The sequence below is a fragment of the Anas platyrhynchos genome, chromosome 1, assembly GCF_047663525.1.
Source record: "Anas platyrhynchos isolate ZD024472 breed Pekin duck chromosome 1, IASCAAS_PekinDuck_T2T, whole genome shotgun sequence".
NCBI lineage: Eukaryota > Metazoa > Chordata > Aves > Anseriformes > Anatidae > Anas > Anas platyrhynchos.
Window position 1 is genome coordinate 141,244,919 of NC_092587.1, and position 27,939 is coordinate 141,272,857.

A 27,939-nucleotide genomic window follows, 5' to 3' on the forward strand; every position below is an offset into this window, starting at 1 on the left:
AGGCATCAGCAGTCTTGCACAGTGCTCCTAAAAAATGTCCTTTCTGACACTAGGTAGTCCATACTGCCTCCTGAGTACCTGCTCATGGCTGTCACAGTGCACTGAGCCACTTCCATCCCTGTGGGGACTTCTGCTCCTGCTTGCTCTCCCAGATTTTCTCCTGGAATTCTAGTGAAACTGCCCTGCTCTTCCAGCCTTCTTTCCTTCACTGACTTAATTTAGTCATTGTGGTGCAGAGAATTGTTTTCACAGGGGCCTTCTTTTATCAGTTTACCTTCTGTGAAGCAGTTTCCCGTCTAAAAATCATTCCTGGTGCTCCAGTGATGTGTACAGCTGTTCTGCAGAAACTGCTCCCTGACCAGCCCTATCAGAGATACCACTTGTTTTCAAAGCAAATCGGTTTTAAAGCACCCTCTGTCGACTGAATGCTCCTCGTTTGTTCCCCTCAACTATGTAAGAAAACCCCTAATTAGGAAGCAGGCTTTTAGTACAATCACACTAAAATGGCATAATCTGTGATTAATGCAAAACCTGTGCTCTCAGTAGAAGAGATCTGATTAACTGTAACTAGAAGATGCCATATCTGATAGGTACCTAGAGTCACTACGGTCATTTGCATATTCTGTTCTGTTCAGTGGGAGGCGACTAAATGAAGCTGTAAATCATGCTCCTCCAGATATGCGTTGCAGAAGCCGGTTAAAAAGAGGTCCCAGTAGTCTCTGGTACAAGCGAAGGATCCAGTCTCAGGGTGAACTACTTCTCTGCTGTCTGAATTTTCCAAATGGTAAGTCAAATCTTTATTTTATCATTTAGCCAAAAATAAGTGAAGCTGTTGGAAGTACTATCTATTATTTTATAAGAAACTTTGTTTCAGTTCACTTACATGTCTCTCTATCTCAAGAAAGAAATGTTAGATTAAAATTGGAGATACACTTGTGATATACAAATCATCTGGGGACCAACCTAAAATCTTATCTATAATGAAGTGTATGGAAATGGATTTGTCTTCAGTATATCTGAATATCTGACAGATATTTTTGCCAATTACTCAACAACATAAAAAATTCATTATGCAGTTCAGTATATTTACGTAAGTTTTGCTTCAAAATATTTTATAAAAATAATGTATATATTATTTCTAGCATTGTCATACTTTAATATTAAAATTCCTAAATTTTGCATTAATAACTGTAATTATTGTAGGCGTCAACTGTCATGACTGTTATGGAATAATTTTAGTGTTACTGTTTCTATTTTCATAGCTCATTTTCAGTCAGACTGGATTTTCTGTTATAATAAGAGACTGAAAATAACTTTCAAAGGGAGAATGAGCAAATTCTATGTCTATGTAAACCTATCTCACACACCTGCTATTTCATGGTATTTTTACATTACGAAATCTCTTAAGCTTCTTAAAGTAGAAATTACAATAACATTTTCAAATTTTGTTGGTATGCTACTTTTATAATGTTTGTTCAGTTTTATGAACAGCAGTACAGTTAGTTGCTAAACACACCTTTGGGAAAAAAGAATGCTATTAATACAATTGCCTTTGGAGAAGCAAGGAGTTAAGCCTTAGAGACTAGTAATTCTTTAACATAACAAGGTAGTTCCCAGTTCTTTCATCCTCCTTTGATATTGGATCTTTAGGGGTTAGATTTTGACTTAACGTAATTATGGCAAACCCTTGTATTTGGATCTAGTGCTTTTTCAACCTCAGACTGAAGTTTTCCTTAACGGAGTGAATTAAGCTTATTACATACAGGTACTGTGAACTATATGGAAGGAAATAATTTATGGAAAATACATCCTTTCCTTTTTATCTCTGAATATTAGCAATCTAAATTTACTGTACACTGAAAACCTGAAAATGCAGATTTTACTATAGACAAACGTATATATAAATAAGTTACAAATTATACAAATAAGCAAAAACAGAGAGGAGGAGACATCTTCTCATAAGTTTTTTCAGAAGTCATGGCCTTTGTCTCACAGTGCATTGAGCTGCAGGAAGCACTTTTGGTTGTGGGATGTAAGGTGTCAGTGCTTTTGTCTTGTGCTGTTTGCCTTTTTATTTGGTCCTAATATCACAGATGAGTGGACGCTTTCATTTTGCTACGCAAAGGGTAATGCCACAAGCTTGAAGCACTAGTGAATCAGTCCCTGTCTTGCCAGGTACTGTCTAGAACTGCAACTTCTGCCTCAGTTTTTGTTGAGGTAATTGGGTAGCTTACAGCTGACCGAAGTGGGAAATGCAAACAGAATTGCATTGTTCTTTTAATTGCCTGAAGTTTTTATTTATTTATTTATTTTCAAGCAACAGTTGTCTTTAAGTAGAGCCCCATATGTTGCCCATATTTGCATACACAAACTCTATTTAAACTGATGCCAAACATAGCAAAACATAGCTGCTTAAAAATGGGAGAGAAATTAGTAAAACGATCATCAAAATTATGGGGGAAGAATGTGTTCTTTCAGCACAACTATTTTGCCTTGTTTTGGTGCAGGTTGGTGGCCCAATATGTGTAAGGTTTCTTGAAGTCATACATTTTCAAGAAACAGAAGGCTAAAGACAACAACCAACAAGTACAACCATAGGCAAATACTATTTCTTACCCTGTGTTCTGGCACTTGTTCGAAGAGTTGGTGAGGGTAAGTAATTGGCTTTCTTCATCTCTGTACAAAGTTGTCTCTCAAAACAAAGGAAGCACAGATCCTTGAAACTTTTTTAATTGCCAACCTTCAGTTTCTAGGACTGGAAACAGCACTGGCAATAAATGGATCGAAAGGATCTCCAATAGTTTTATTAGTCTGGGTCAAATATGAAATAAAATATCAAATGAGAAAGAATCCTTCAGACAGTCTCCAACTGAGAAACTGATTTTCCTTAAAAATCACCCAACTCACTTTTTTGTCATCTTGCTTAAATATGTGCTTGCTTAAAATAACTCTAAAAAGTATTCAGACAGTTAATACTACCAGTATACTTCGTCTGGGACAAACAAGTTAATGGAAAAGAACAAAACACTTGGAGGGAAAAAACTCTCAGCAGAGCTGCAGGGATATTCATGCCTATGTTAGTACCTTTTCCCATGCCTATATTAGTACCAATACTCAAATAATCTAATAATAATAAACTCTAGTTATTACTCACCTCAGTTTTTCACTTAGCTGATTCTTAGGGTCCGTTTGCAAACTTCACTGTGGAGACTCAGTTGATATGGATGTATCCAATCTCAGCTGTATGAGTTAGCCCTGCTGCAGCTAGGTTTTGCATATCAAGGTTGCGTATGCATATACACAATCATGTATTTGGCATGCCACATGCATTCACAGAATCACGCAGACTCACAGAATAGTTGATGTTGGAAGGGACCTCTGGAGATCATCTGGTCCAACCTCCTGCCAAAGAGGGTCACCTAGAGCACATTGCACAGGATGGCATCCAGGCAGGTTTTGAATAATTCTAGTGAAGGAGACTCCACAGCCGCTCTGGGTGGCCTGTTCCAGTGCTCTGTCATCCACACAGTAAAGAAGTTTTTTCTCATACTCAGTTGGAGCTTCCTGTGCTTCAGTATGTGTCTGTTGTCTCTTGTCCTGTTGCTGGGCACTACTGAAAAGAGTCTGGCCCATCCTCTTGACACCCTCTCTTCAGATATTTATATGTGTTGATGAGATCCCCTCTCAATATTCTCTTCTCCAAGCTAAACAGTCCCAGCCCTCTCAGCCTGTCCTCATACGACTGGTGCTCCAGTTCCATATTCACCGTTGTAGCCCTCCTCTGGACTCATTCCAGTAGCTCCATGTTCGTCTTGTACTGGGGAGTCCAGAACTGCACACAATACTCCAAATGAGGCCTCACCAGGGCTGAGTAGGGCAAGATCACTCGACCTACTGGCAACGCTCTTCCTAATGCACACCAGGACACCATTGGTCTTCTCGGCCACAAGGGCTCATTTCTGGCTCATGGTTCACCTGCTGTCCACCAGGACCAGCAGGACAGCCCCCAGCCTGTACTGGTGCATGAGGTTATTCCTCCCTAGGTACTGAACCCTGCCCTTGCTTTTGTTGAACTTCATGAGGTTCCTCTCAGCCCAGCCCTCTGGCCTGTCCAGGCCCCTCTGAATGGCAGCACAACCTCAGCAAGTCCTTCCAGCTTTGTGCCATCAGCAAACTTGCTGAGGGTGCTCTGTCCCTTCATCCAGGTCCTTGATGTGTAAACTGAATAAGACTGGGCCCAGTACTGACCCCATGGGGATACCACCAGCTACAGCCCTCCAGCTGGACTCCTGAGCTGTTGTGTTAAAAAGTAACTTCTAAATATCTATGAATTTGGCCTAAGATTTCCTTAAAATTAAAGAAGTCAATGAACTGCAGGTGCTTGTATGTGGTGCTTTTCTGCAGCTCTAAAGAGAATGAGCAGCTCCTCACACAAACTGTTTCTAGGAGATCCTGGATGGTCACAGACTTCCTATAACAGGCATGGCAACAACCTCGCTGGGATGATGCATTTTCGGTCTAAACCTCATATTTCCAGTAATTTGTTAGTATCCCTGCAAAACACCTACTCTGAAACACTCATGCTTTTCTCTTCCAACTCTACATTTTTTTTTAGAGTTTAAGAATAAATCCCTGGGTGTAATTAAACTTTAAAACAGAAGAAGTTTCCCACATCAATATAAAAACAATGGCATTTCTGAAAGCTCAAAATTAAGCTTGTTCTGAATTTCAGACTTGGCACAAATGTAGGCCAGTGTTTGTTTAGTCTGGAAATCTTTGGCACCAAAATAAAAATTCCTTGCAGTTAATGTGACGACAGTACTTACGCTGCCTGTGTTTTTTTTTTGCCTATTTTTTCACTGGTGTTCCTGTGCTTTCTGTCCGTGGGATAAATTATAACTCACTGCTAACTTGCTTTCTCTTTAAAACTTATCTGCCATCTGTTGCACCCACTCCTTCATTATCTGTGATAGCAATAGCCACCACTCTGTAATCTGCAGTTACAGATAACATTCAAGTGAAATCTTTATTAATGGTAAGTAGAATTCTTATGACTGCTTAATAGCTCTGGATTGCATGTCTGCTGTTTCCTGGGATATTCACAGATTAGGTCAAAAATAATGTCCACAAACCAATAACCAATTTCTGTGATAAAGTGTTTTTCTGGAGGGTTCCTGAGCCACACTGCCAGCTGCTAGTTGCATACACCTAATTATAGGAGGTGTATGTCAAATAAACACAAATAAAAACATCAGTGAGGCACAGGATCTGCCCTACTACTATTATGTGAGGATAATATATATTCCTTTACCTACCTTTCCAGTCCATTTCTTCACTTCCCCTTCAGGTTTGCATTGCTGATGGTGCTCGTCTGTTTCTGTTCTTGCTGATGGTGCTCGTCTGTTTCTGTTCTTGCACAAAATCAAACTATCTTACACAAATCAAACTAAGTCATAACAGTAGTTTCGATGGAACATCAGTTGTTGCATTGACTGTAGCACAAAGAGCATCACCTCAAAGCTGTAGAATTGCTATTACAGGCACACACACGTGTTCTGCACAGAACAGCCCACATGACTCAGCTTATCTCTGCATGATGCTGTTATCTGCTATTAGATGTACATCAGCAACATGGTAATAGCATAACCGATGTAGTGAGAGCATATTCTGAGATATCTTTATTTTATTTTTTTCCTTTGGTTTAGAAATATGGTGTGGTATGTACATTTGATATTCCTATCTACCTTCCTCTTGGTTTCCGTGACATCAGAATCATGTGAGTTGCATTTAAAATTTATTTTCTAATTAATTTTATTCTGCATAAGTGTTTAAGATGGTACAGAATTAATATTTTTAACCTCAAATTAGCTAGTTTATCTCAAACCATTGATCACAGCTTAAAAGTTAGCTCTACATGTTGTTTTCTCCCTATGTTAAAATGCGCAGAGTAGTGTCCATTTCTCTGACATTAAGTATAGGTTCTACTTTTGCTCTTTGGCATGTCTGCAAGCAGAAGGAAAAGGCTTCTTAGATTTAGAGTAGCTGATATTCCTGGCCCCAGCTGGGCAAAGTCTCTCAGAGCATGCTTAAATCACACTGAGCAGGTTTAACACATGCACTTTGTTGCACAGTTCTAGTGGCCCTGCAATCATTTCCTACCAGTGAAACAACATTATATAGCACTCACATTGTACCTGGTCTCCAGTTGCACTGCATATTTTTCTGAAAAACAATGTAAGATACAATCTTATACTTAAGATATTTATCTTAAATATTAAATATTTCCCCATATTGTCAATTTTACAATATGAATAATAATTTTTAGAACAAACTAGATCTATTAAGAGATTGAATTCTGCTGAAGAATTAACCAAGAAAATTTTCGCAGATGTCACTGAGTTTACATAAGGCCTCCCGTTTTATCTTTGTTTCCTTTCTTTTATTTTTTCCTGAAGAGTGCTGTACTTCCACTATGTTCCTCCTTTGGTGGGGCAAGGCAGGACTTGTGGGTGGGAATGCTGTTACAATGATGGACTATACCCGATGTGGATAATTTAGGTGTCTGAGTAAATGAGTCTATATGTAATGTCAATGGAGAAAGACCACTTCAGAGAGAATGGGAAGGAAGAATGAAGAAGGACTCACCCGTGACCTGATCTATGCATGCATCTAAAGCCAGGCAGTGCTCCCCCAAAGTGTCATTTTTGATAGAGATTCTCTGTTTTGATTAGCTATTCGGTTACATCATCTCATTTTCTTGCTCCCTCATTTACTGTAGCTCCTGTACTGATATGCCCAGTTTCTATCCTTGCCAATTTTCTCATGTTTCCCTTCTCCAAAATTGCATTTGACCTTCAGACTAGAGTTTCTATGTTCAGAAGTCAGTTTACAGTTCAGGTAGCAGGGCACTTAAATAGCTGTCAAAATTGCCTGTTTCAAATTTCTCTGGACCAGTTTCAGTATTCAAAAGTTTATTCAAAAATACATGCAGTTTCTTTAATAAAAAATTAGTTCCTTATGCCCAACTTTTTTCTTTCTTTCTTTTTTTTTTTTTTTTTCTTTTTAATTTTTATTTCTTTATTCCCAAGCTGTTTACTCCTCTGCTTACTCCTCTCGTTCCTCTCTGGTGTCTTCAACTTTTCATCTGATTCTTCCTTTCAGTCTGTTGCATTTTTTTTTTTTCTTCACATTTTTATGATTTTAAGAAAGAAGCTCTTCTGTTTTTTGTTGTTTTTATCCATTTTCTGCATTGAAAAGGTATAGCAAAAAATCCTCTCTGTTATGTAAATAAATATTATTAGCAGAGTATGGAAAACTAAGTTTATAAAACACTATTAAAACCAATACTTTTCTTTGTGAAAGATCCATGTTTAGAACTCTGCTTTGAATAAATACAGGATTTCAAGAGAAGATTTGCATGAGTTCATTTCAACCAATCATACTTTCCAATTTAAAACTTTTTTTTTTTTTTTTAACTATATGTCTGCTTTGAACCCAGGTGTTTTTGTTTGTTTGTTTGTTTTCTGTCCCACACACTATTTTTGCATGTCTTCATAGTCTTCATAACTGAAGATGAACATTTTGTTTTGTTTTGTTTCTTGAAAAAAATCTACTGGGAATTCATTTGCTTTTCATTATCTCTGAAAGCCTGGGGATGGTATTAGAGGCATTTGAATGGCCTACTGATCCAGAAATGCCAAGGTCTCCTCAGTCTTCAATATGAATAAGGTTTAATTCATCTGAGATTTTAATATTTTGTTCATTTGCAGATGATGCAATGGAAGGTGAGGCTTTAGTTGTAAAATGTCCCCGAAGAAATTCAGCTGTGAAAGTCACCTGGTATCACACAGACACTAAGAAAATAATTCCTGAAGAAGAAGAGGGATCACGAATATTTTCATTAGGAAGATTTCTTTGGTTTCTGCCAAATTCTGTAGAAGATTCTGGAAACTATACTTGTGTTACACATTAGTAAGTAGAATATTAAAAAGATAAAAACTTAAGATTTGGGGAAAAAAAAAGCATAAGTATTTTAAAAATACATTTTGATTATTATCTGTGCAAATTATGCAATTTTTATGGTGTATGGAAATTTATTTAACTTTCATTCTGCAATTGTTATTTTTATAACAGGCCCATTAAAAATCAGTATGCAATTGAAATATAGTAACCACCCATGTGCTTTTAAAACAAGACTCACATGTTACAAATATTCATTCTATTCCATATAATAATAATTAAAATTAAATTAAAATACCTTCATTCATTTCTTAAAGCCCGAATAATAGCACAAAAGAGTTCAACATGAGTGTGAAGGTGCATCCATACAAGGAAGGAATATGTTTCCCAAGCCGGATACTTTATCCAAACAACACTAGAAGAGGAGAAATTGTTTGTCCTACATTTGACAATTATAAGAATGCTACTATGATCCAGTGGTATAAGGTAAAGAAAGTCCTGATGGTGCCAGCTGTAGATCAGATTACTGTGAGAAGTTATTTGCAGCCAAATAAAGAAAGCTGTCTTTTCCAGGATTGCAGACCTCTTCATGGGGAGAGATATTTGAAGAAAGATAAATATATTTTTATTAGTGACTTGACAAAGGAGGATGATGGTTATTATACTTGCCATTTTACCTACACTCACAGAGGAAATGTGTTCAATGTGTCAGCTACAAGGATCTTTATAAGTGAAGGTAAGACAATCATTTTCTAGCTTGCTAAAGTAGAAAAGATTATCATCTCCTTAAAGGAAATGAAACTCCTTGTACAATATTACCAAAAAAAAAAAAAAAAAAAAAAAAAAAAAAAAGATCTTTGGTTGGTTAGTTATATCTTCTTAATGAAACTTTAGCTCAACTTTTTTTTTTTTTTAGATGAATTTTGTGAGAGGGAATTCCAAAGGAGAAAGCTGGAGATACAGTCAGACCTGTCCATGTTTCTTTTCTTGGTAACATTTTCTGAGGGCTCTGGTTTCCTGCTTCAGTTGGCAGGGCTCATATTTTTGAGGTGAAGGGTCTTTTTTGTGGGTTACCACAAAGCTCCACTTTATATTTGTTTGGCAGGAAGAAGGACCTTAGCTAGTGACAATCTGGTGATCACTGGATCACTGATATGGTGATAGCATACAACTCAATACCCACTGCCCCATCTTGATTATCTAGCATTTATTTTATAGTTGGACTGGAGAAAAAATAAAAAAAAAAGAAAAGAAAAGAAAAAAACTTTTAGATTTCTGTTGACTGAGATAAAATGAGGGACATATATAGATGGAAAATTAATGGAGCTCCGTGATTAATGTCTTTGTTAATTTGAAAGTGTCCATCATAGCAGAGTTGTGTGGACCTAGGGGTGTTTCTAGGATTCAATGTCCTCAGGGAGGCCTTGAATTTTGATGGCAGTCAGGGAAGAGCATGCCAGCAATCAGCAGTGCCAGACTGCATCAGCTTACAAGACTTCAAAATGTGTTTTCATTCTGCAGTAAGATCAATATATATATATATATATATAAATAATTTTTTTTGGTGAAACTAAATAATGTTCATTTGCAGACCGACATCACAACTGTTTGTTGTTGGAAGGTGCCCAACTTTATGGGAAAGATACTGATCTGGAGTGTAGAAGCCTTTATTAGTTTTTGCTTCTGTATCCAGATCTCAGTAGCAGAGTTTGTTCCAATTATTCTGAGTTGGATAGAAGAGATCTGAGCCAATAGCTAATATGGTAGTTTAGGAGGCGCCACATCTTTTCTCCATGTCTTCCCTGTTGGTCTACATGATGAACTCTGACTAACATTCCATTTTTGTTTGAATGTACTTTATTAAAACTTTTCTAACCAGTCAAGAATGTTGTTCTGCTTGGCTTATAACAGAAATAGCTATTATTTATTTGGCACAAAGCCACCTAAAATTACACAAATCTTTGTTGCATCCAGACAGATTATTTCATTTCAAAGATAATCTGACTTTTTAAATAATTCTGAAAGAAAAGATTGCAACATAACATGTGAAATCTCAGAGTGGTCTGTTGAGTCTGCTTTTTTTACCATTCAAAATACTTAACAGCAACATTCTTGACTTCTCATTAGCCTTTAAAATTATTATGCTGGATGAGTAAAGCTGTTACATGTTGTTAATATTGGTTTATGATGTAAATCCCTGTTGCCTTGCAGATCCATGCTGTCCAAGGGGATATTCTGCCTCTGAATGCCAGCATCTAAATGCTTAGCATTGACAGCAAGCTAGGAAATTGCTGCATTTCTCCAAGTTCAGATCCAGCTAAAGAAACTTAGACATGGTTAGGATAAGTAAAGAGAATGGCTTTTCTGGCAGCCTGGGAAAATGGTGCTAAATGTGTTCTTACAGATTTTTTAGGGAAATAATTCTATGGGATTTACAGAGGTGCCTTGAGAAGGAAAAGCTTATAATGAGGGAAAGGATAGCAAGCCATGTGTTTGGAGTGTGATGTATGCAACAGTATGAATGGTAAGAAAAGAAGCAAAAAAACAACACGGGAAAAAGATGCCTAACTGAAGCATCTGGATGTAGTTTGGGACCTGCATCAATTATTGGGACCTGCATCAATCAATTATTACTGGAGATGGAACGTAAGAATATCAGAAGAAAAGAAGCACTCCTAAAAGCTAGTGGCAAGGGATGTTCAGTGTGAGGGAAGACAGATGTAAGAGGGAGTGGTTGTGTGCAGCACCAGTGTGTAGGGAGCCGGATGTGCTCAACGTTGGGAACAGAAGTCAACAGAGGCAGGCATCAGGGGAAGTGGGACTGTATGTCATATATTGCACAGAAGTGTATATTCTATATCATGGATAGGAGTCATTTCTCAAATGCCTGAAGGAATTTCATTTAAAAACAAAATTAGCAACTGAGAAAACACACAAATCCCAATATTAGCTTTTATTTTTCTTTTTCCCACTCAGCATCTAAAAACAGTATTTGAGAAACTGAAACTTTTCCTTGCTCTTTATGTAGAAATGTAAAAATCAAACAGGCAGAAAATATTTAGACTATCGACTTGTACTGTCTCACCAAAAATATCTGGTCATAGGAATAAAATCAGATAACACTGACAGGAATGTGAAGCACTGTTGTAATGTTTGCAAATCTACTTCAAGATGCTAAAGCACTATCAGTACAAATGATAGTCATTATTTTACAAAATTAAATTTTAAAACTTTCTAATCTATACTTCCTTCTCTCTTTAATTTCTTAAGCAAAACACCTGTCTCTACCTGCTCAAATTTTGTTTCCAAAAGAAAAAGATGTGATAGAAGTAGAGCTTGGTAAGTACAGACCTTAAATTGCTTTTAAAACAGTTTGTGATGACCTAATGAACATGGGGATCTTGGAGAATTAATGATGGAAATGTTCATTACTTTTTTTTTTTTTTCCCCATTGTAATTTTAACCAGATTTCATGCACCCCAAGGCAGAGATGTGAAGTTAGGAATAACTGATAGGATAATGCTTAGGCATTAAGCAGCAATTTCAGGACTTAAATAGTTTATTCTACTTTCACTGGGATAAACTAGGATAACTCACATGGTCAATTATCACATCTCAGCTGAAAGTGTGACAGCTTCCATGCACCTCAAAGAGGACCTTAACTAAACCCTTTGAAATTGATGGTATCCTTAAGAGAGGATAGATGCTTGATGGTATCCTTAAGAAAGAATGATGGTAAGAGAGAAAGACAGAACAACTAGAGATACTCTTTACTTGTGATTCTGGTCTGGACATAGCAGCTGCATCTCTGTTGATGAATGAATGAGAACAAGGGACTAGTCATTGGTCCTGCCATGGTGGCTGGCACTGAGCAGATTGCTCTGATTGAGGGGTGAAAGAACCAGGGACTGAACAAGCAAATAGTAGGCTGAACAGCTCTTGGTGCAGAACATGTGCCCTGTCTCCCATTTGTTTAGGACTGGGGATGTTCTCCATGGTTTGGATTCTTCACCCCTTGTAACTTGTGGTAGGAGCAAGGGCCATCTAGGTTCTTTCTTTGTATAGTCAATGGAGAAAGATGGGCTTCTCCAGAAAGTGACTCTGCCCGTCTGAAACATTAATAGGTTGCCTAAGAAGCCTGTCTCCCAGGGGAGATAGGATGAATCTGGGCCACTGGGAGCTGGGATCACAATTACAGTTCCACAGTTTCTGCCCTCCAGCACTTGTCCTACAGCAAGACTGCTCTAATAGCATGTACCTTGGGGGACCTGGGCTCAGGCTCCTTTTCATGTAGGCTTGTATTCCTGTTCTTTTTTTTTTTCTTCTTTCCTCCAGTTTTTTTGTCACTCAGAATTAGTGCACCAGATGACTAGTCTTTAATATTCTCTGTGCTCTGCCTAACCTTCTCGGACAGTATGTAATCTTGCAATGCAAGATTAAAAGTAAAGTAAATTTGATTAGCATCTAGAAAATACTTTCTGTACTGGGTCTATTATATCCTCTTTGCAGAACTGAAAGGACTTCTCCATGATCCTTGTTACCAATTCAGGATGTAAATTATAAGATTTATTAACCTTATCTAAACCCTGCTTTGATGCAGATTAACATGGAAATAATTTTAATAGTTTTAAAAATAAATAAAATAAATAAATAAAATAAATAAAAGTAGTTTTAGTTATATTTTCTTCCAGTGCAACGGTGACTCTTTTTTTTTTTTTTTTTCTGGAATAAATATTTCCTGATGGTAAATACATAATAGGACATTTCCTGTTTTAGTTTTGGTTGGACTAGTTTGCTCTAGTCTTGTCCAGTTTGAATAAAATCCAAGATAAGAATCAGCAAACAAGACAAGTGAAATACTGTATGCTGAAATTAAATTATGCTATTTTCATATGTCTGTATGTAAACTAGCATTTCCTTTCCATACTCCTCAATAGTTGATTAGGTGTGTTAAGCATCACAAGTAAAGTCTACTTTCCTTTCACAGTAACGTATATAAATAATTCCCTTTATAATCCTTGTTAATGTATTAGACATTTTGTTAATATCTCCATTTACTATTTCAAGTCCCTCCTATGCAACATTTTCTCTAGGTTAACTCAGAAATATGTCAAAATTGCTAAGGTAAAATCAAAAGTGATATGGAGATTTATAGAAAAAGATGTTATGAGGAAAATAATGTTATATGTTATATATATTTTACTTTGAGGAATGTTTACAGCTCTCCGCATCTTGGTTAGGTGCTCCTTTGTCTCTGAAATGTCAGGCCCGCCTGGGGATTAAAAAACAGCCTATAGATGTTGTCACATGGGATGTGGATAACAACCCAGTAATATACACAGATACTTCAAGATTTCATGAAGAAACTCATTTGTAAGTACATATAATGTGGAATAATCCTTTTCTTAATGCAAATTTTGCTTAAGAGTAACCAATACCAACTCTTTCTCTCTATTAGTTTTGAAGGACAAGCACGAGAATATTACAAAGAGGCAACTTTGCACATCAGTGAAATAAAAGAGGAGGATCTGCAGTCAAATTTCACATGTGTAGTGGTGAATGAAATGGGAAATACAAGGGCCACAGTGACATTACAACTCAAAGCACAATGTAAGGGTAGAATTTGTTCATTTTGTTTTCTTACATACTTAACTCTCAATTTGAAATACATCGGTGGTTTTATTTTTATTTTAAATTTATTTTGCATGTTTATTTTAAAATTTGATTTATTTTCTGCTGGTAAGAAAGTTTGTTGGTTAGAATTAAAACCAGTCTTCATCCTCCCTACATCTTCAAATTAATGGCCAAGTTCTTGTGGCTTCCTTAGGCTATGGAAGGCCTTGGTGTAAATTCTGCTTTGGGGGAAGGGAAAATGGTATCAGCGAGAGATTAAATGTGCAGAGCAGGACAGTGCACCACCCATGTGACAAGAATAACCTTTTCTAGGATATTCCTGCCCTCTCCCTCTAAGTGCCACTGAGCTCACTCTGTGCCACACAGAGATGAGAGTGACAATTTGAAGGCTTTCTCTCGGTTTCATTTTGAAATGCATTGTTCTAGTAATTTCTGCTGGAGAAGGAGAATTAAGGTCAGTGAATGGTGGGATTGTCTTTATCAGTTATGGGAATTTTTTGTTAGGGATGGTCAAATCCCTGAATAAGCGTTGTCGCCAAATCACTAAGTTTGATTCTTATGACAGGAGTGGTGGTCAATGGTTTCCTCTATTACCCCTTCAGATGGGCTGAACCACCTTGAGATGAAATCCCACGGCCTTTAAGATTAGGGATTACTTTTCTATGAGAATGAGTAAAATCAAGTTTATTTTGATCACAGGGTTTGCACAATTACATGTCCTGCTATCCTCTTGACTGTTCCTAACTGCCTACAGGATTATGGCTTCAAGCAGAGTCATAATCCTGTGCTGCAGCCTAGACTAGACAGGATGTAGTTGATTTATAACGGAGAAGGGAGCATCATTGAGGAGGGTAGCCCAGAATTCCCTACTGGAAGGTGAGAGGGGATGTTCTGGTTGGATATTACCAGGTGAGTGAGAGCGTGGCTTCTCTCAGGAGGCTGGGCACACGTCAGAAGTGTGCCAAGTTATGAGTGTGGGCATGTACTTACCATGAAGGGGAAGGAAACTGAGTAACACTTCCTGTTCACTCTAGTTCAGGCAATTCAATCATTTATTGACCCTATACTGCAAAATAGAAGAAGCAAAGGCTGCATAAAGGAACAAGTATATTTGATATTCCATATTTGTGAAGTGATTCATGAAACCTTATTTCTGCTGTAGACAAATCTTATTTTATTTTTATCCATAGGTCATCCATAAATGTTCAGGAAAGCTCTTGACTGTGACACCCTTTGCAACAGCCTATTTTATGTGGATGTCTATGCCTTTCTTGTTGCTGCTATTGGCAAGATGCCTGCTTCTGCTACTCCTCATCACTGTTGGTGTGAGCAAGGCTAAATCCAGAAATGGCTGTGCACTGCTTTAATTTTCTTTACTTGCTCCTCATACAGTTCAGCAATATTTTTTCTAAAACATTGATAGCTTGCCTCTGAGTATAATGAAAATGCTGCATAGATGTCTTGTGCCTCACATCTTGTAAATGTGTAATAAAGACATGTACTATTCTTTTTTGTTTCTTTTTGGTTTAGATTATTTTTATTTATTTATTTATTTATCTATGGTCATCTCTTAGTTTTTCCTACAGCATAACTCATGTCTCCTAGCTACTGTCTGTTATTGTGCTTTTTACACAAGTTTCCTCTCTGTATTGTGATTTTTTTTTTCCCCCAAGTTTTTTAGTATGGGTTACATTGTTATTATTTGTAGCACAAATCTGTGATGGGAAGTAAGAGATCAATAGATGGTGCATTTACTACTGAAGTTACTTGCAGAAACTGCATGGACTAGTTAAATTGTGTTTAGCAGCACAGGTGACAGGTTAAAGAAGGAAACAAAGATGCTGTAGGTGACTGCATTTAAGCTCCTCTGCTTGAATCTGTTCCATCTTACCATCTTCAAAAATGCTGAATGAATAAATCACCACATAGAAATTTTCCAGGGAAACCAGGAATTAAATCTGATCTTCTCAGTCATAATCAAATACTTTAAGAACTAGCTCATTTTTAGCAGTATCTTTATAACAAATTTTAGCAATTTTATTTGTTTACAGTTGTCACCTACATAAGAATTACTAATTGCCAGAGAGGAGTGAAGAGAAAGTATGGGGTTTCTGTCATAGACAGAGTCAGCTGTTTGTTTTTGTCTCCATGACAAACAAAAATACTAAATACTGCCAGGAAAGGACAATATGAAACCCTTCCTTCAAAATTATTTCCTGTCTTTTCCCTCCCCACTTTGCCTGAGGCTGTTTGGTATCTTCTGACTCCTTTACTAACACTCGTTCATAAAAAAATACCCTTTATGTCTCATAATGGTTTTAATACCTTAAAGCAATTAGTAATTAAAGTAATACCTTATAGTATTAGCCCATGACAAGGGCTGTCTCATTTCCTCCAGATCTTTCAGTCCTGTGCCTCCATTTATAATCCCAGAGATGGTAATCATCCCATGTTTTACATTCTCCCCCTGCCACAAGACACAATCTCTGATGTGCTCTGAGATCATCTCCATAACTTCTCTATGGTCAGCATAAGGAATTTGCAAAAGGTTTTCATTACATTTCTTCCTCCTTTCCTGGCCAAGATGTAGCTAGTCTTACTGGACACCTGGCAAGAGGCAGCAACTCTGCCTGCAGCTAAACTCTGTTACCCTCCACAGCTGCTTGGTGTCTCTCATGCTGGAATATACCACCTCCTTGCACCACAGTGCTGGTGTCCAAGCCAGCTCAGAGCACTGATAACTGCAGTGGGTAAATGCTTACAAAAGTAGCGCTGCTGTCAGGGTTGGGGTGAGAGGTGGCACGACACCGTTAACCCCTGACAGGGAAGCCATGACAAGTGGAGAAACACTGGAAGTTTTAACTCTTTCTACCAGCACAGCTCAATCAGGACAAGAACATTACCTCAGCATCACATCTAATCCGTCTTCTCAGGAATTCAGAACCTGTTTGAATATCTCCCAAGTGTTTACCTTTTTTTAACAAATAAATTGCCCCTAGCTTCTAGTTCTTCATGAAATCACAGAATGGTTTGGGTTGGAAGGGACTTTAAAGATCACCTAATTCCCTGCCATGGGCAGAGACACCTCCCACCAGACCAGGCTGTCCAAAGCCCCATCCAGCCTGGCCTTGAACACCTCCAGGCATGGGTCATCCACGGCTTCTCTGGGCAGCATGTTTCAGCCTCTCTTCATAGGAGAGGTGCTCCAGCTCTCCAACCATCTTTGTGTCCCTTCTCTGGACTCATTCTAGAGGTCCTTCTTGTGCTGGGGTCCCCAGAGCTGAGTATAGGGTTCCAGGTGAGGTCTCACAAGAGCAGAGCAGAAGGGGACAGTCACTTCCCTCACCCTGCTGGCTATGCTGCTACTGATGCATCCCAGGATAAGGTTGGCTTTCTGGACTGCAAGTGCACATTGCTGGCTCATGGTGAGATTCTTCTTCATTCAGGGCTGGTTAAATAATTGGTGGTTGTGTTTCATGGCTCTGACGCACAAGTATTGTCTCATCTCCCCCTGGGCATTGCTCAATTCTCATCTGCAAAGTGTAAAATATCTGGGGTACCACAAATCCTTCTGGTGTGAATGTTCTGCTCTGGAGAATGCCTGAAATTCCAGTTCTGAGAAGAGATAAAGTTCATCCCTGCACATCAGGTCTGTTTTTCCTCAAAGTTATTTAATGCTGGACCTAACATTTTATCTCATCTTCAGTAAAAAGATGTGGCCAGGAATTCCAGATCCAGACCTATGTCTTTGCTATCTGGAAGTGTGTTTTCCTTAGAAAACTAAATTTAGAAAAATATGCTGTTCTTACAGAATCTGTCAGGAGATGCCTTCAAATGTTCTTTTATGATTTGTTTTCCCTGGCCTCTCAAATATTGTTTCCTGTGATCTGATAGTTCTGTGTTCCCATTGCTCTTAAATATCAATAAATAGTATTAAATTACAGTCAGCTCATGAACTTTCTGCTACTAAATATTGCAGTGAAGTCAAATCAAGCAGCAGGATTTGGTCAGTCTTGATCAGGGCCTCCAAAAGTAGCTTCTGGCCTTTGTCACCATTGTCCTGAATATAGTCGATTTATTCCAGAGCAATGAGAGGCTGAGTCAGCCTTACTGGGAACTGAAACTGATCTTCCAGAAAGACCCCTATAGAGATTCTTGTCTGAGGCTTTACAAGTTTTATAAGCACAGGAAATTTATCTTTTTTTTTTTTTTTTTTTTTTTTTTTTTCCGGACTTGGTCTAATCACTGCAAGACCAAATGTAAACAGCTTGTTTTAGGCTCAGAATTGCAGAAGTTGTTGTTGGAACCTGTTTCTTTTCTATTTGTTTTCTAAACAATTGCAAATCTCATAGTTCTTGTGGGGGTATTTTTCACCAGGTGCCTGATGGCTGGATGTTTCTTTCTCCCTTTAAATGGCAAAGAAAGAAACAAGAAGAGTGAAAATCATGTCAGATTTGTCTCATTTCCTACTAGGGGAACTGGAAAATGTACTTGCAAAACCTTTGTTTATCTAGCTTTTCAGTGGCATTTCTCAGGGATTTATTAATTAATGCTTTAATTTAAGGTTGTCTCCAGAGGTACTACTCAATGTACTGACTTATTCACTATCTCCTGGAGAAGCTAGGGAACCTGTAAATATCAATATATGAGACTCTTCACTGCTATATATTTAATCCTATTTCATTCACTTAGGGCAAGTCCAAGAGAAGCTCTGGAATTGCTTCTTGGTGGTGGTAGTCTGTGCATTCACCTGGTAGCTTGCTGGCGGCATGAAATCTGCAACTTGTTCCACTGTGTCTTGCTGACTCTTTTGTAGAGGAAATTGAGATTGGCCCAACAGACTGCTGTGACATGTAGCTCCTCAGGTGCTGGTGAACAGCCTGTTGCTGCAGCCACGTGTGTTTTGTGTATGTTTTGCAGGCAGAGGGAGGCAAAGCCCTGAAAATCTGATCCCTGTATAAGGCTTGTCTGGGTAGAGTTGCTACCAGCACATGTGAACACCGTCCACCAGCTGGGATGTTGTAAAGGGTGTCTACAGTGAGAGAGCCAGACCCCCAAATTAGTACTGCCAGAATGTCTATATTTCAATTTATATGTGGCCAACACTCAGTGGAGTATTTCTTTCCTGAGGCAAGGTAGTCTGACATCGCAGCATACCTCAAACTTCCCTGTAAGACTGAAGGGATGGTTCTAGCCATACTCAGAACCAAGTTATTGCACCAGACAATTGTTATATTTACTACATTGTACTAAAAAAAAATCATGTTGTCACTTTTATGCACTTTTAAACTCACTTTTGTGATATGCTATCTGGACTTTTCCATTTGCATTTCTTTTGGGGTCAAAGTTTGTCACCCACTCTGACTCTTCCAGAGGTATATATTTTTTAATCCAAATCTTTTTAGTGGTCTGAATCACAGAAAAGTCACCAAAGTGGTTGCATTATTACAACTGTAAGACAATGAATCATCATGATGGATGGGAATAAATAGATTAAGAAGGTGGACTGCAAATGGAGCTCTCTTAACTGGTTTATCTGTCAGAGAAAAATGTATACGGAACTGCTCTGTGTCTGTGTGTTAAAACCAGGCGGAATTAATTTGGGTATTTTTATTTGCTTTGAAGCATATTTCTACTATGAGGCAATTGCTGTTAATCTTCCATCCAATGGAATAATGCTTCCTCTTTGTGTAATTGCTGTATATATATATATTTTAATATTTTAATTTCAAATGTGGCTATCTAGAATTCACAGTGTTTTCTATACCAAATACTGTGAGAATTCAGTATGTCTGGGGCATAGGTCAAAAATATCTCTTCAGTTTTTTGTCTGTAATAATCTGAGGATTAAGCTTCTAGCTTTCTAAACTGGAGAGAGCACACAATGACCTCACTTCTATCTCCCAGCATCTTTTTCTGCAGCAGAACCAGATGTCATCTAGAGGTTGCCCACATCTAGACTGACTTCTGCTATGTGAATCACAAAGAGAGAGGAGAAACAGGCAATTACAGGAAAATACCTGACTGGATTGCTATAGAAATATAGCTGTTCCCTAGAAGAGCGATAATCACAATCGCTATACTGTGAGCATATGATAGCACAAAGCTGATGACAGTCATCTTTGATAGCTTTCATCTCTGAGGATGAGGTGATTGGATTCAAGAGCTCTTCCTTGAGGGAAGCTGGAACTGCAGTGGATGACTTTCTTCCCAGTTTTCCTTACTTGTCATTGTTTTTTTATGCTCTTTGACCCTCAAAGGAAAAGAAGGAGGAGAATCTCATCTGCCACTGCCATAGTTTATCTTATTTTTAAGGCCAGACTTGTTCTGTTTTCCTGCTTGTCTTGTGTACTTTGTTCTTATCTTGCAGATTTTATTAATTGCACATGTTTCTCCATACCCTGTTTGCGCAACAATGCCCCAAGTCTCTGCTTGCCCCTGCATGGATGCTTACTAGTGTCAAGCTTGGGCTCAACTGCCTTGCAAAGTGATTGAACATTGTTGTTGAGCAAAATACTTAGAAACATTGCTCCCAGATGTGGTATTTAATGAGCTTTGGTCTGGGTGCAACACTCGCAGATATTAATTGTATACTGCTCAGTACACTTCTACTTTAGGGGTTCAACAGGCCTCTGTGGTGGCTACATCAGCTAGGGAAGGTAAAGGTCTTGTCTTCTTAGTTGTGAACTCCTTAAAGCCATAGCAGATGTAAAGATATGAGAAGCTAAGGCTGCAACTAACACTTCATTTCTCTTCTTTGCAGCAGATCATCCTAATGTCCTCATGATTGTTGGATTTCTAGTTCTGCTAGTGATAGTAGCAGTCTCTGTTGTACTTTATCAGTTCTTCCGAATTGATATTGTCCTATTTTATCGGGAGATATTTCAGCCCTACTCAGTCAAAGATGGTGAGTAAGCATTGCATAAGAAAGTTTAAAGGACAAGAAAGGGCAAACCATGTGGAAACAGATAAATCTGATAGTTGTTTACTAACTCAAATGACACTTGAGCCTTATTCATCACTTTCTCATGCTTCTTGAAATCATTTATATAAGGGGGAACGAGCATAGTTCTAGCAGTGCCTTGCACTCACCACAGAACCATGTATTGGTTCTATAATGATGTATTGCAGAAACAAAGGATTAAATCCTGGTTTCACTTTTTTTTTTTTTTTAAATAAAAATATTTGTCATGAAATATTGAGTGACAGTGAAAATCTGATTTAACAGCCTATTATTCCACTGAAATAACAAACAATCAGACTCATCTCTATTTCATGTTAATACATGTATGCATTGATTAATTGATCTCTTACTTTATACAACTTAAGATACAGCTTTCAGAATGCAACAGTCAAATTCTCCAAAGCAGCAAATGCATAAGACATAACAGTTCAGCATGGAAAACACAAAATGCGCACAGTCTCTGATTTCCAAACATGTATCCAAAGACGCACATCATTATAATTATCAGGAAGATCTACTTAAATCTATTTCAAAGACTGTATAGTTGTTATTTTACTCAGCTTTACAATAGACAGCTCTAATTCATGTTAACAGAAGGCACTTTCCTCTTGCTCTACCTTGCAGATGGGAAGATATATGATGCATATGTGATCTACCCCAGAAGCTACGGCAATGAAGCTAATTTTGTGGAATATTTTGTACACCAAATTATGCCAGATATTCTAGAAAATAAATGTGGATATAAATTATGCATTTATGGTAGAGATACTTATCCTGGAGAAGGTGAGTTTCAACTCAGATAATGCACTGCATTACTTGTTAAGTTGGAGCAAGTTGTGTTCCTACATGTAGACCCTTTCATTCCTGAGTGGGCTGCTCATCTCATCAGCAGCTGTATGTCTAATGTGTCAGGCAGGGTGACACAATGTCACTTTGTGCTTGTTGGTGTTCTATGAAAAGCAAGTTGTAGGCTGGGGACAGAAATTGTTTATCAACTTCTTGGGTGATGCAGGAAATGTGACTCGAAGTGTGACTCTCAGACATACACCTGCTCTTTGGGTTGTGTAACTCTGCATTGCCACTGTCTGGGCAAAGCCATGACAAACCATTCATGAGTAGGCCTACAAGATACCAAGAGAAGAAAACCACAGAGTTGAAGAATTAACCTTGCTGTTATCACTCAGGGTTTTTCAACCTGTGACAAAGGATGTCATAGTTACAGGAAGTTCAGATTCTGTTCACAGAGATGACCTACTTTCATTTTTTACAATTCCCAGTGCTACTTCAAGAGACAATGTGTTCTCTATTCCCATTTCCAAAATGAATTTGTGTTAATTAATCTGTGTTAATTTTCACAAGGACAACCCTACACCCTCATATTAGCTGTCATCTAGATATTATCTGCTTTCCTCCAGGGCTTAATCGTCTGTCTTGTGCTCTGGTGTTCTGTGGACCACATGTTCTCTTCTTATCAGAAAACAGGCATGAAACCAAAGATAGCCCATTCTGAGTTATACACTTCTAAAATCATCTGCATTGGACCAGATGTGACTCATCTGCCCAGATCTGGGCCAATATTCTTGATGTCTTCTTCTGACAAGTGGCAAAAGTTCTGCCTGGCCTTGAGAAAAAACACTGCAACAAGAATGAAAAAAAAAAAAAAAAAGGCAAGAATTGCTGATCCAGACTATAGCTATCAGCTATCATGTGAGTTTCAGAATAAGGAACTACCATTGGCTCACAAAGATGTTAATTGCAGAAATTTATGCCACCTGCTGAGGTAATATTCTCTTTTGGGATGGTATTCCTAAACTTTCCTGGAGAAAATGGAGCACAGCATGCAACTGAAATGCAGACTGGGACTAACAGGGATTCTCTTGGTTGAAAACAAAGACATTTTCATTGTGCAAAGGCATGAATGAATGCCTGTAGCCCAGGCAGTATGAAGACCCACCAAGCCAGCCTTGGACAACTGATAACTCCTTTTTTGACTCATTCAGTTTGATTTTACTAAAACTCTAATAATGTCTTGATCATTGACTGTTGTCTTTTTCTCTTCATGTTTATATTCACAGCCTTCTGCTTTTGTCTTCCTTGTTCACTTTCAAGTCCCAAATATTTACACTTGGGTGGAAAAGTTGTTCAGAATTTGTCGTGGGGAGCACATAAAAGTTCCCTGCTTCCAGGCAGATGGACTTCACGCATACACTCCTCACTCTTGTTTACCTTGATCTTGATCTTGATTCTTTTGTTATCAGATTTCCAAATCCAAAACCTTACAGTTAAAATATGCTAAACACAGAGTAAATCAGGAGTATTATCAGTAAATACCACTGTGTTACTGTAAACTTTCCTGAATATGTATCATATTATTTGATGAATCATCTGTTTTTCACTGTTAAACTCCATGTATTTCCAGAAAACAAAATGCAGCAAGGATATAAAATGGGATCGTTATTTGAATGGGATTATTATTTGAAGAAGAGTTCATGACTCTTAGTTCCAGAGGAAAGCTTTGTAATTTGTAACTTGTGCTCTTCCAGTAATAAAAAAGATAAAGAGAATAATTCAAGCAACAAACAGCACTACACAGCTGTTGGACTTCCATTGATTTTCCTAAATTCACTTTTTGTTATTGTTGTTGTTGTTTCCTGTTCTTAACCGATTAAAGGCATTTTCTGTGCCTTATCCATTGCCTGAAAGAGGTGTAAATGCAAGTATTACCCAGCAAAGGAAGAGGTTTCTGCTCCATTCTTTTCATGGTCCCATTGGCTTGCCCCAACTACATTCCTTGACACAAAATCTAACTAAACACTGTCAGAGCTGCTGTATCTGTAACACACACACACAAAAAGAGAAAATAACATAAAAATGATCATAAGAATGATGATACTTCACTGCACCAATGTTCTGTGCAGCCAAGTGTCCTACCTTCTGCAGTAACCATGGGCAAATTACTGGAAAAGACTCTAAGAACAGTCTTTTCCTGAGCCAGGAATTGCAAATGCTGGGCCTCTCTGAGACTGAGAAGACCTTTACAATGGGCTGGCAACCTCTAGCAAAGAAAAGAGGTCGCATATGCAGATGATAGATAATGTCTTTTAAAAGTGCCTTTAAAGAATAAAGAATGTCTTTATTAAATGGCTGTTACATCAAAATTCCTTAGCTCAGCTCCCACTTTGGGATTCTTTGGCCCAGCATCACATACTTCCAGTAAAACAACTCCAGTTTCCCTTCCGCAGACCACAGGAAACTCTGCTGACTGGGACAAGTATTTCACCAGATAGGTACTCGTCTGCAGTGTTCTTCTCATGGACAGCAGGTCATTGAGAAAAGCAGATCCTAGATATGGAGCTTTCTGAGCTGGCCCAGAGCTTGAGTTTCGTAGATACAACACAGCCAACATCACAGTCCTAACTGTGGTTAATGAGCTGTCCCTAGCTGTCCCTAACAGCTTTTCAGTGGGAAAGAAAAACACCTTTAGTCATGGTGATGATCAAATACCCTGCAAGTCTGGATCCAGCCCTGTTGGGTTAACGTCTAAATTAGCACACTGTAGCTCAGGAGTATTAGCACTCCCTCTGCAGGAAAATAAGCCTCTTAGAAGTCACCCAAATGGATCCAAATTATTATTTTTTTTTTCATGGCTAAGTATTGAAGGATTGTTTTTTAGAGCACTAAACTGAAAGAATATGATTCCTTACATGCAAATTATTGACTAAGCTCAAATTTGATGTAATACAGATCTACTGAGCTTGACCTGCGGATTAGAAATTCCTAACAATCCCTAACAGTGTGAAAATATTAAGATTTCAGCTAAAGAAAACATCTGAAAGGAAACTGATTACTGTGAGTTTTTTAAGCTCTTTTTCTAATGAATAAACTGTATCTGACTGAAGTGAGACAGGTTTCTTTTGGTTGAAAAGCAATGGAAATGAAATGCCTATGCACAAAAGAGTCTATAAAAGAAATTTCAGTCTCACCATTTTCTTGTGCATTATAGATAAAGCCAGTGCAATTGAGAAGAGGATACAGAAGAGCAGACGGCTGATCATTCTTCTAACACACCAGCTGCTTAATTGTAAAGAATTTGCTTATGATCAACATGTTGCTTTATACAATGCCCTCATTCAAAACAATACAAAGGTGATCTTGCTGGAAATGGAGAGGATGGAGACGTATGAGACTCTTCAGGAATCTCTTAAATATATCATCAAGAAACAAGGTACTGTCAAATGGAAAGAACAGCACACTGTGCACCCACAGTCATCCAATTCTAAGTTCTGGAAACGAGTGAGGTACCTTATGCCACTGAGACTCAGGCCATCATACTCAGTTAATGCTGGATGAACATTCTGTCTAAGAAAGCTCTAGTATGCTGTCAGGTCAAACCATATACCTGCAGCTTCTTTTGCTTTCAGTAGGAACATTATTTTGCAGTTTGAATGTCTGGCTGCATTTTTTTTTCACTTTTTTGTTTAGTCCTTCAATTGAGTAGTGATCAGGTAAACTGATAGAGGAAGGCCTTTGGAGCTGAGGGGAGTCTGTGGAGCTCTGAGAATTCTGCAAATGAATTATTCCAGATGGTGTACAAAATTTTGCATATAATTGGAAACAAACCTACCTCTACTCTTCCTATATGTACTTGGATAGATAACTGAAAGTTTTGATTCTGAATAGTTGAATATTCTGCAGGTTTACTTTACCTTTCTAATGTGGTTGATCAAACATAAACACCTTCTATATTACTTGACTAGAAAGTATAATGTTGCAGTTTTCTTCATTTTATCCACCATGTGTTTGTTTTTGCTCCAACAGTCATACTTCTATTATGAAATTTTATTTTTCCTTAGTAGGGATGCTTCAGTAAAAGCTCTTTTGAAACTAATGTGAATAGAGCATTTTTAAAAAATACAGTGTTAAGGAAAGTGCATACATACTGATTGACTGACATATATATGCATTTATATATACATAAATACATTTATGTATACATAAATGAATCTCATACAAAGGGGAAATTATCTTATAGAGCTATTACAAAGTGATTTTGAGATTAAAGATACACATACTTAAATTCTTATAGCTAGTAGTATTTTAAATCTTTCAGGCATGATAGACCGTACAGTTACTACTACTGCCTGATACAAATAACATATTAAAATTTATGTTACATAAGTATTGTAAATATTGTACATGGCTAGCATTCCTTTAAGCTACTGAAAAAAATTGAGACTGCAATTTTATAGCTGTCAGTATCCTTTTTTTTTTTTTTCTCCTGCTTTGATATTATGCCTGGCTTTACTTTGTTCTGACAGAGAGTAGCCTGAGATACAAAGGTCAGAGTAAAAACCCCTCTGAGTGCAGGAGTGCATGATCAAAGCATGTTCTAGTGCATATATCCTTGGGAGATTTAATCTTTTTGGGTTCTAAAAACAGGAATTTTCATACGGTCAGTGAAGGTTTGTTTTTGAGCTTCAGATCAGCTACAGAGATGGACTTGAAAAGACAAAATTAGATGCAGAACATCTAATGTTACCAAGTGTTTTTATTGTACATTGTAGGTTTTTATTGAATATGAAACTTCAGACTTATGGATGGCCATTTGGAATAGGAAGAACATGTATGAAATACATGTATAGATTTTTATTTCAATGTGAAATAAAGGTCAATGGCAAACTAAAGAGCTTTTCATTGATTTATTATATTTTCAAATGCTGGTGAAAGTGAAGTCATCACTCACTGCACCACAACTGTAAGACATACAATGCTGCATTTTATTACTGCCTTACTAAACCATCTGCAGTACTGGGACCCATTCCTGAAGGGCCCTCTAGTTCCCCTTCACTGTTTTAGGAAGATCCACAAAATGTATTTATGTCAACGTAAGAGATTTGGTTTATTATAGACTCAATAGGGGTTTTGATAGTTCTTATGGTAAGAACTTTCACAAAAGGAATACTAATACTAAGTCATGTATAAAGGCAGGAAAGCCTGTTGGTTTTCACTATGAAGATTTTTCACAGGAATTTCTGATCAAGACAAAATATGAACTTTCAATACTATTACGAGATGATTTTTAATAGAGATTTTGTAGTAGGCATTTATGAGAAAGAAAGGGTAATAACCAGGTATCTATCTTGGAAACAATTTCTGGGGTGAATTTTGAACTTGGAAAGGAGTTGTGGAGGAGAAAGTATGATGAGGAAATGCAAGGGGACTACAAATATTATTCTGAAATTATTCTGATTATTCTGAAATATGGGGATATCTCATTGACTTCTCTTCAGTTGTTGACTTCAGACCTGTGGTTAGGATGGTGAAAAACAAACCCACTAAATGGATCTTGTGGTGGCAATCTTTTTGCATCAAACCTCATGACCAACAAAGGACAAAAAAATAAAAAGAAAAAAAATACCAAGAATGCTTGAGAACGCTTAATGTAATTAATAGTGAACAGTATAGCCTTGACAGAAAGAAAAGGGGTAAATTCTGAGAGTGGCAAAGACCTTTTACCAAGCCTAGGGGTGAATATGTGACTGCAGTAATGATAGAGAAATGCAGAAGTTGTTGATTACCTTTATATTCTTTGGTGATTAGTACAGAAATTGGAGATACACACTCAAATTAACATCTATTTATAACTATTTTCACATTTGTAATATGAAAGAGGCAGTATAAAAAGGCTGGTGGTATATTTTTACAGCATAAGTAGCTTAATAAAGATCTAAATTTTTGAAAACATGAATGGAAAATTGGTATTTTTTATTTAATATTGTGTTGGATACACACAAATTACACCAGGCTACTTGCTTTAATGGAATAGCAAAAGAGAATTCTGCCCTGTGTCAAAATTTCATTTCACCATAAAAATCTTATAAAAGATTCAGTTTAAATGCTTAAAACTTAAACTACACAGAACAAAAATAATTTTTGTGGCATAATTAGAACTTCCACGTAGATATCTAATACTTTTTAACTTCTCTTCTGTGCTCCCCTATTTTTGGTGCCATTGAAAAAATGGATCAGGGTATCATTTTGCTTTCTTGTAGTAGAGAAGAGTCAGCGTGCCATCTAGTGGATGAACACGTATCAAAAGATTGTGTGGCCAACTAGAAATAAGTCAATTTAAGAATGCCATTAGAAATATTCACAGTGAAAATTTCAGAACCTGCATACTGCTATAATTTCCTGACAACCATACCTGTGAAGAGCATCTCAGAATCTGGCACAAAATCCAGTGCTGAATTTCTTATAATATACTGTGAAGAAACAAAAGTGTCTTTATGGCATATAACTGCTTTCTGGATACTTCATATTTGACAAGTGCATGGTGTATTGCTGGCAACAAGGAAATACTGAAGAGTCAGGAATGAGCATTG

The 27,939-nt window shown here is 37.5% G+C and overlaps 1 protein-coding gene across 5 annotated transcripts; it reads left to right on the plus strand.

Annotated features, from left to right (window-relative positions):
* The first annotated feature begins 461 nt into the window (after positions 1-461).
* Positions 462-26,241, plus strand: LOC101795572 (interleukin-1 receptor-like 1). 5 transcript variants are annotated; one of them, XM_005013422.6, is made up of 12 exons: positions 462-784; positions 2,508-2,652; positions 5,706-5,776; positions 7,770-7,971; positions 8,277-8,445; positions 8,533-8,695; positions 11,230-11,298; positions 13,200-13,332; positions 13,418-13,569; positions 20,360-20,500; positions 21,182-21,340; positions 24,561-26,241. In XM_005013422.6, exons 3-12 carry the CDS (start codon positions 5,710-5,712, stop codon positions 24,905-24,907), a joined length of 1,602 nt encoding a protein of 533 aa, XP_005013479.1. In that variant the 5' UTR covers positions 462-784; positions 2,508-2,652; positions 5,706-5,709; the 3' UTR covers positions 24,908-26,241. The 5 variants fall into 5 exon arrangements, with proteins under 5 accessions (XP_005013479.1, XP_038029175.1, XP_027301460.1 ...); XM_005013419.6 differs by having other exon boundaries at positions 466-784; positions 20,357-20,500; XM_038173247.2 differs by lacking the exon at positions 5,706-5,776 and having other exon boundaries at positions 463-784; positions 20,357-20,500.
* The last annotated feature ends 1,698 nt before the right edge of the window (positions 26,242-27,939 follow it).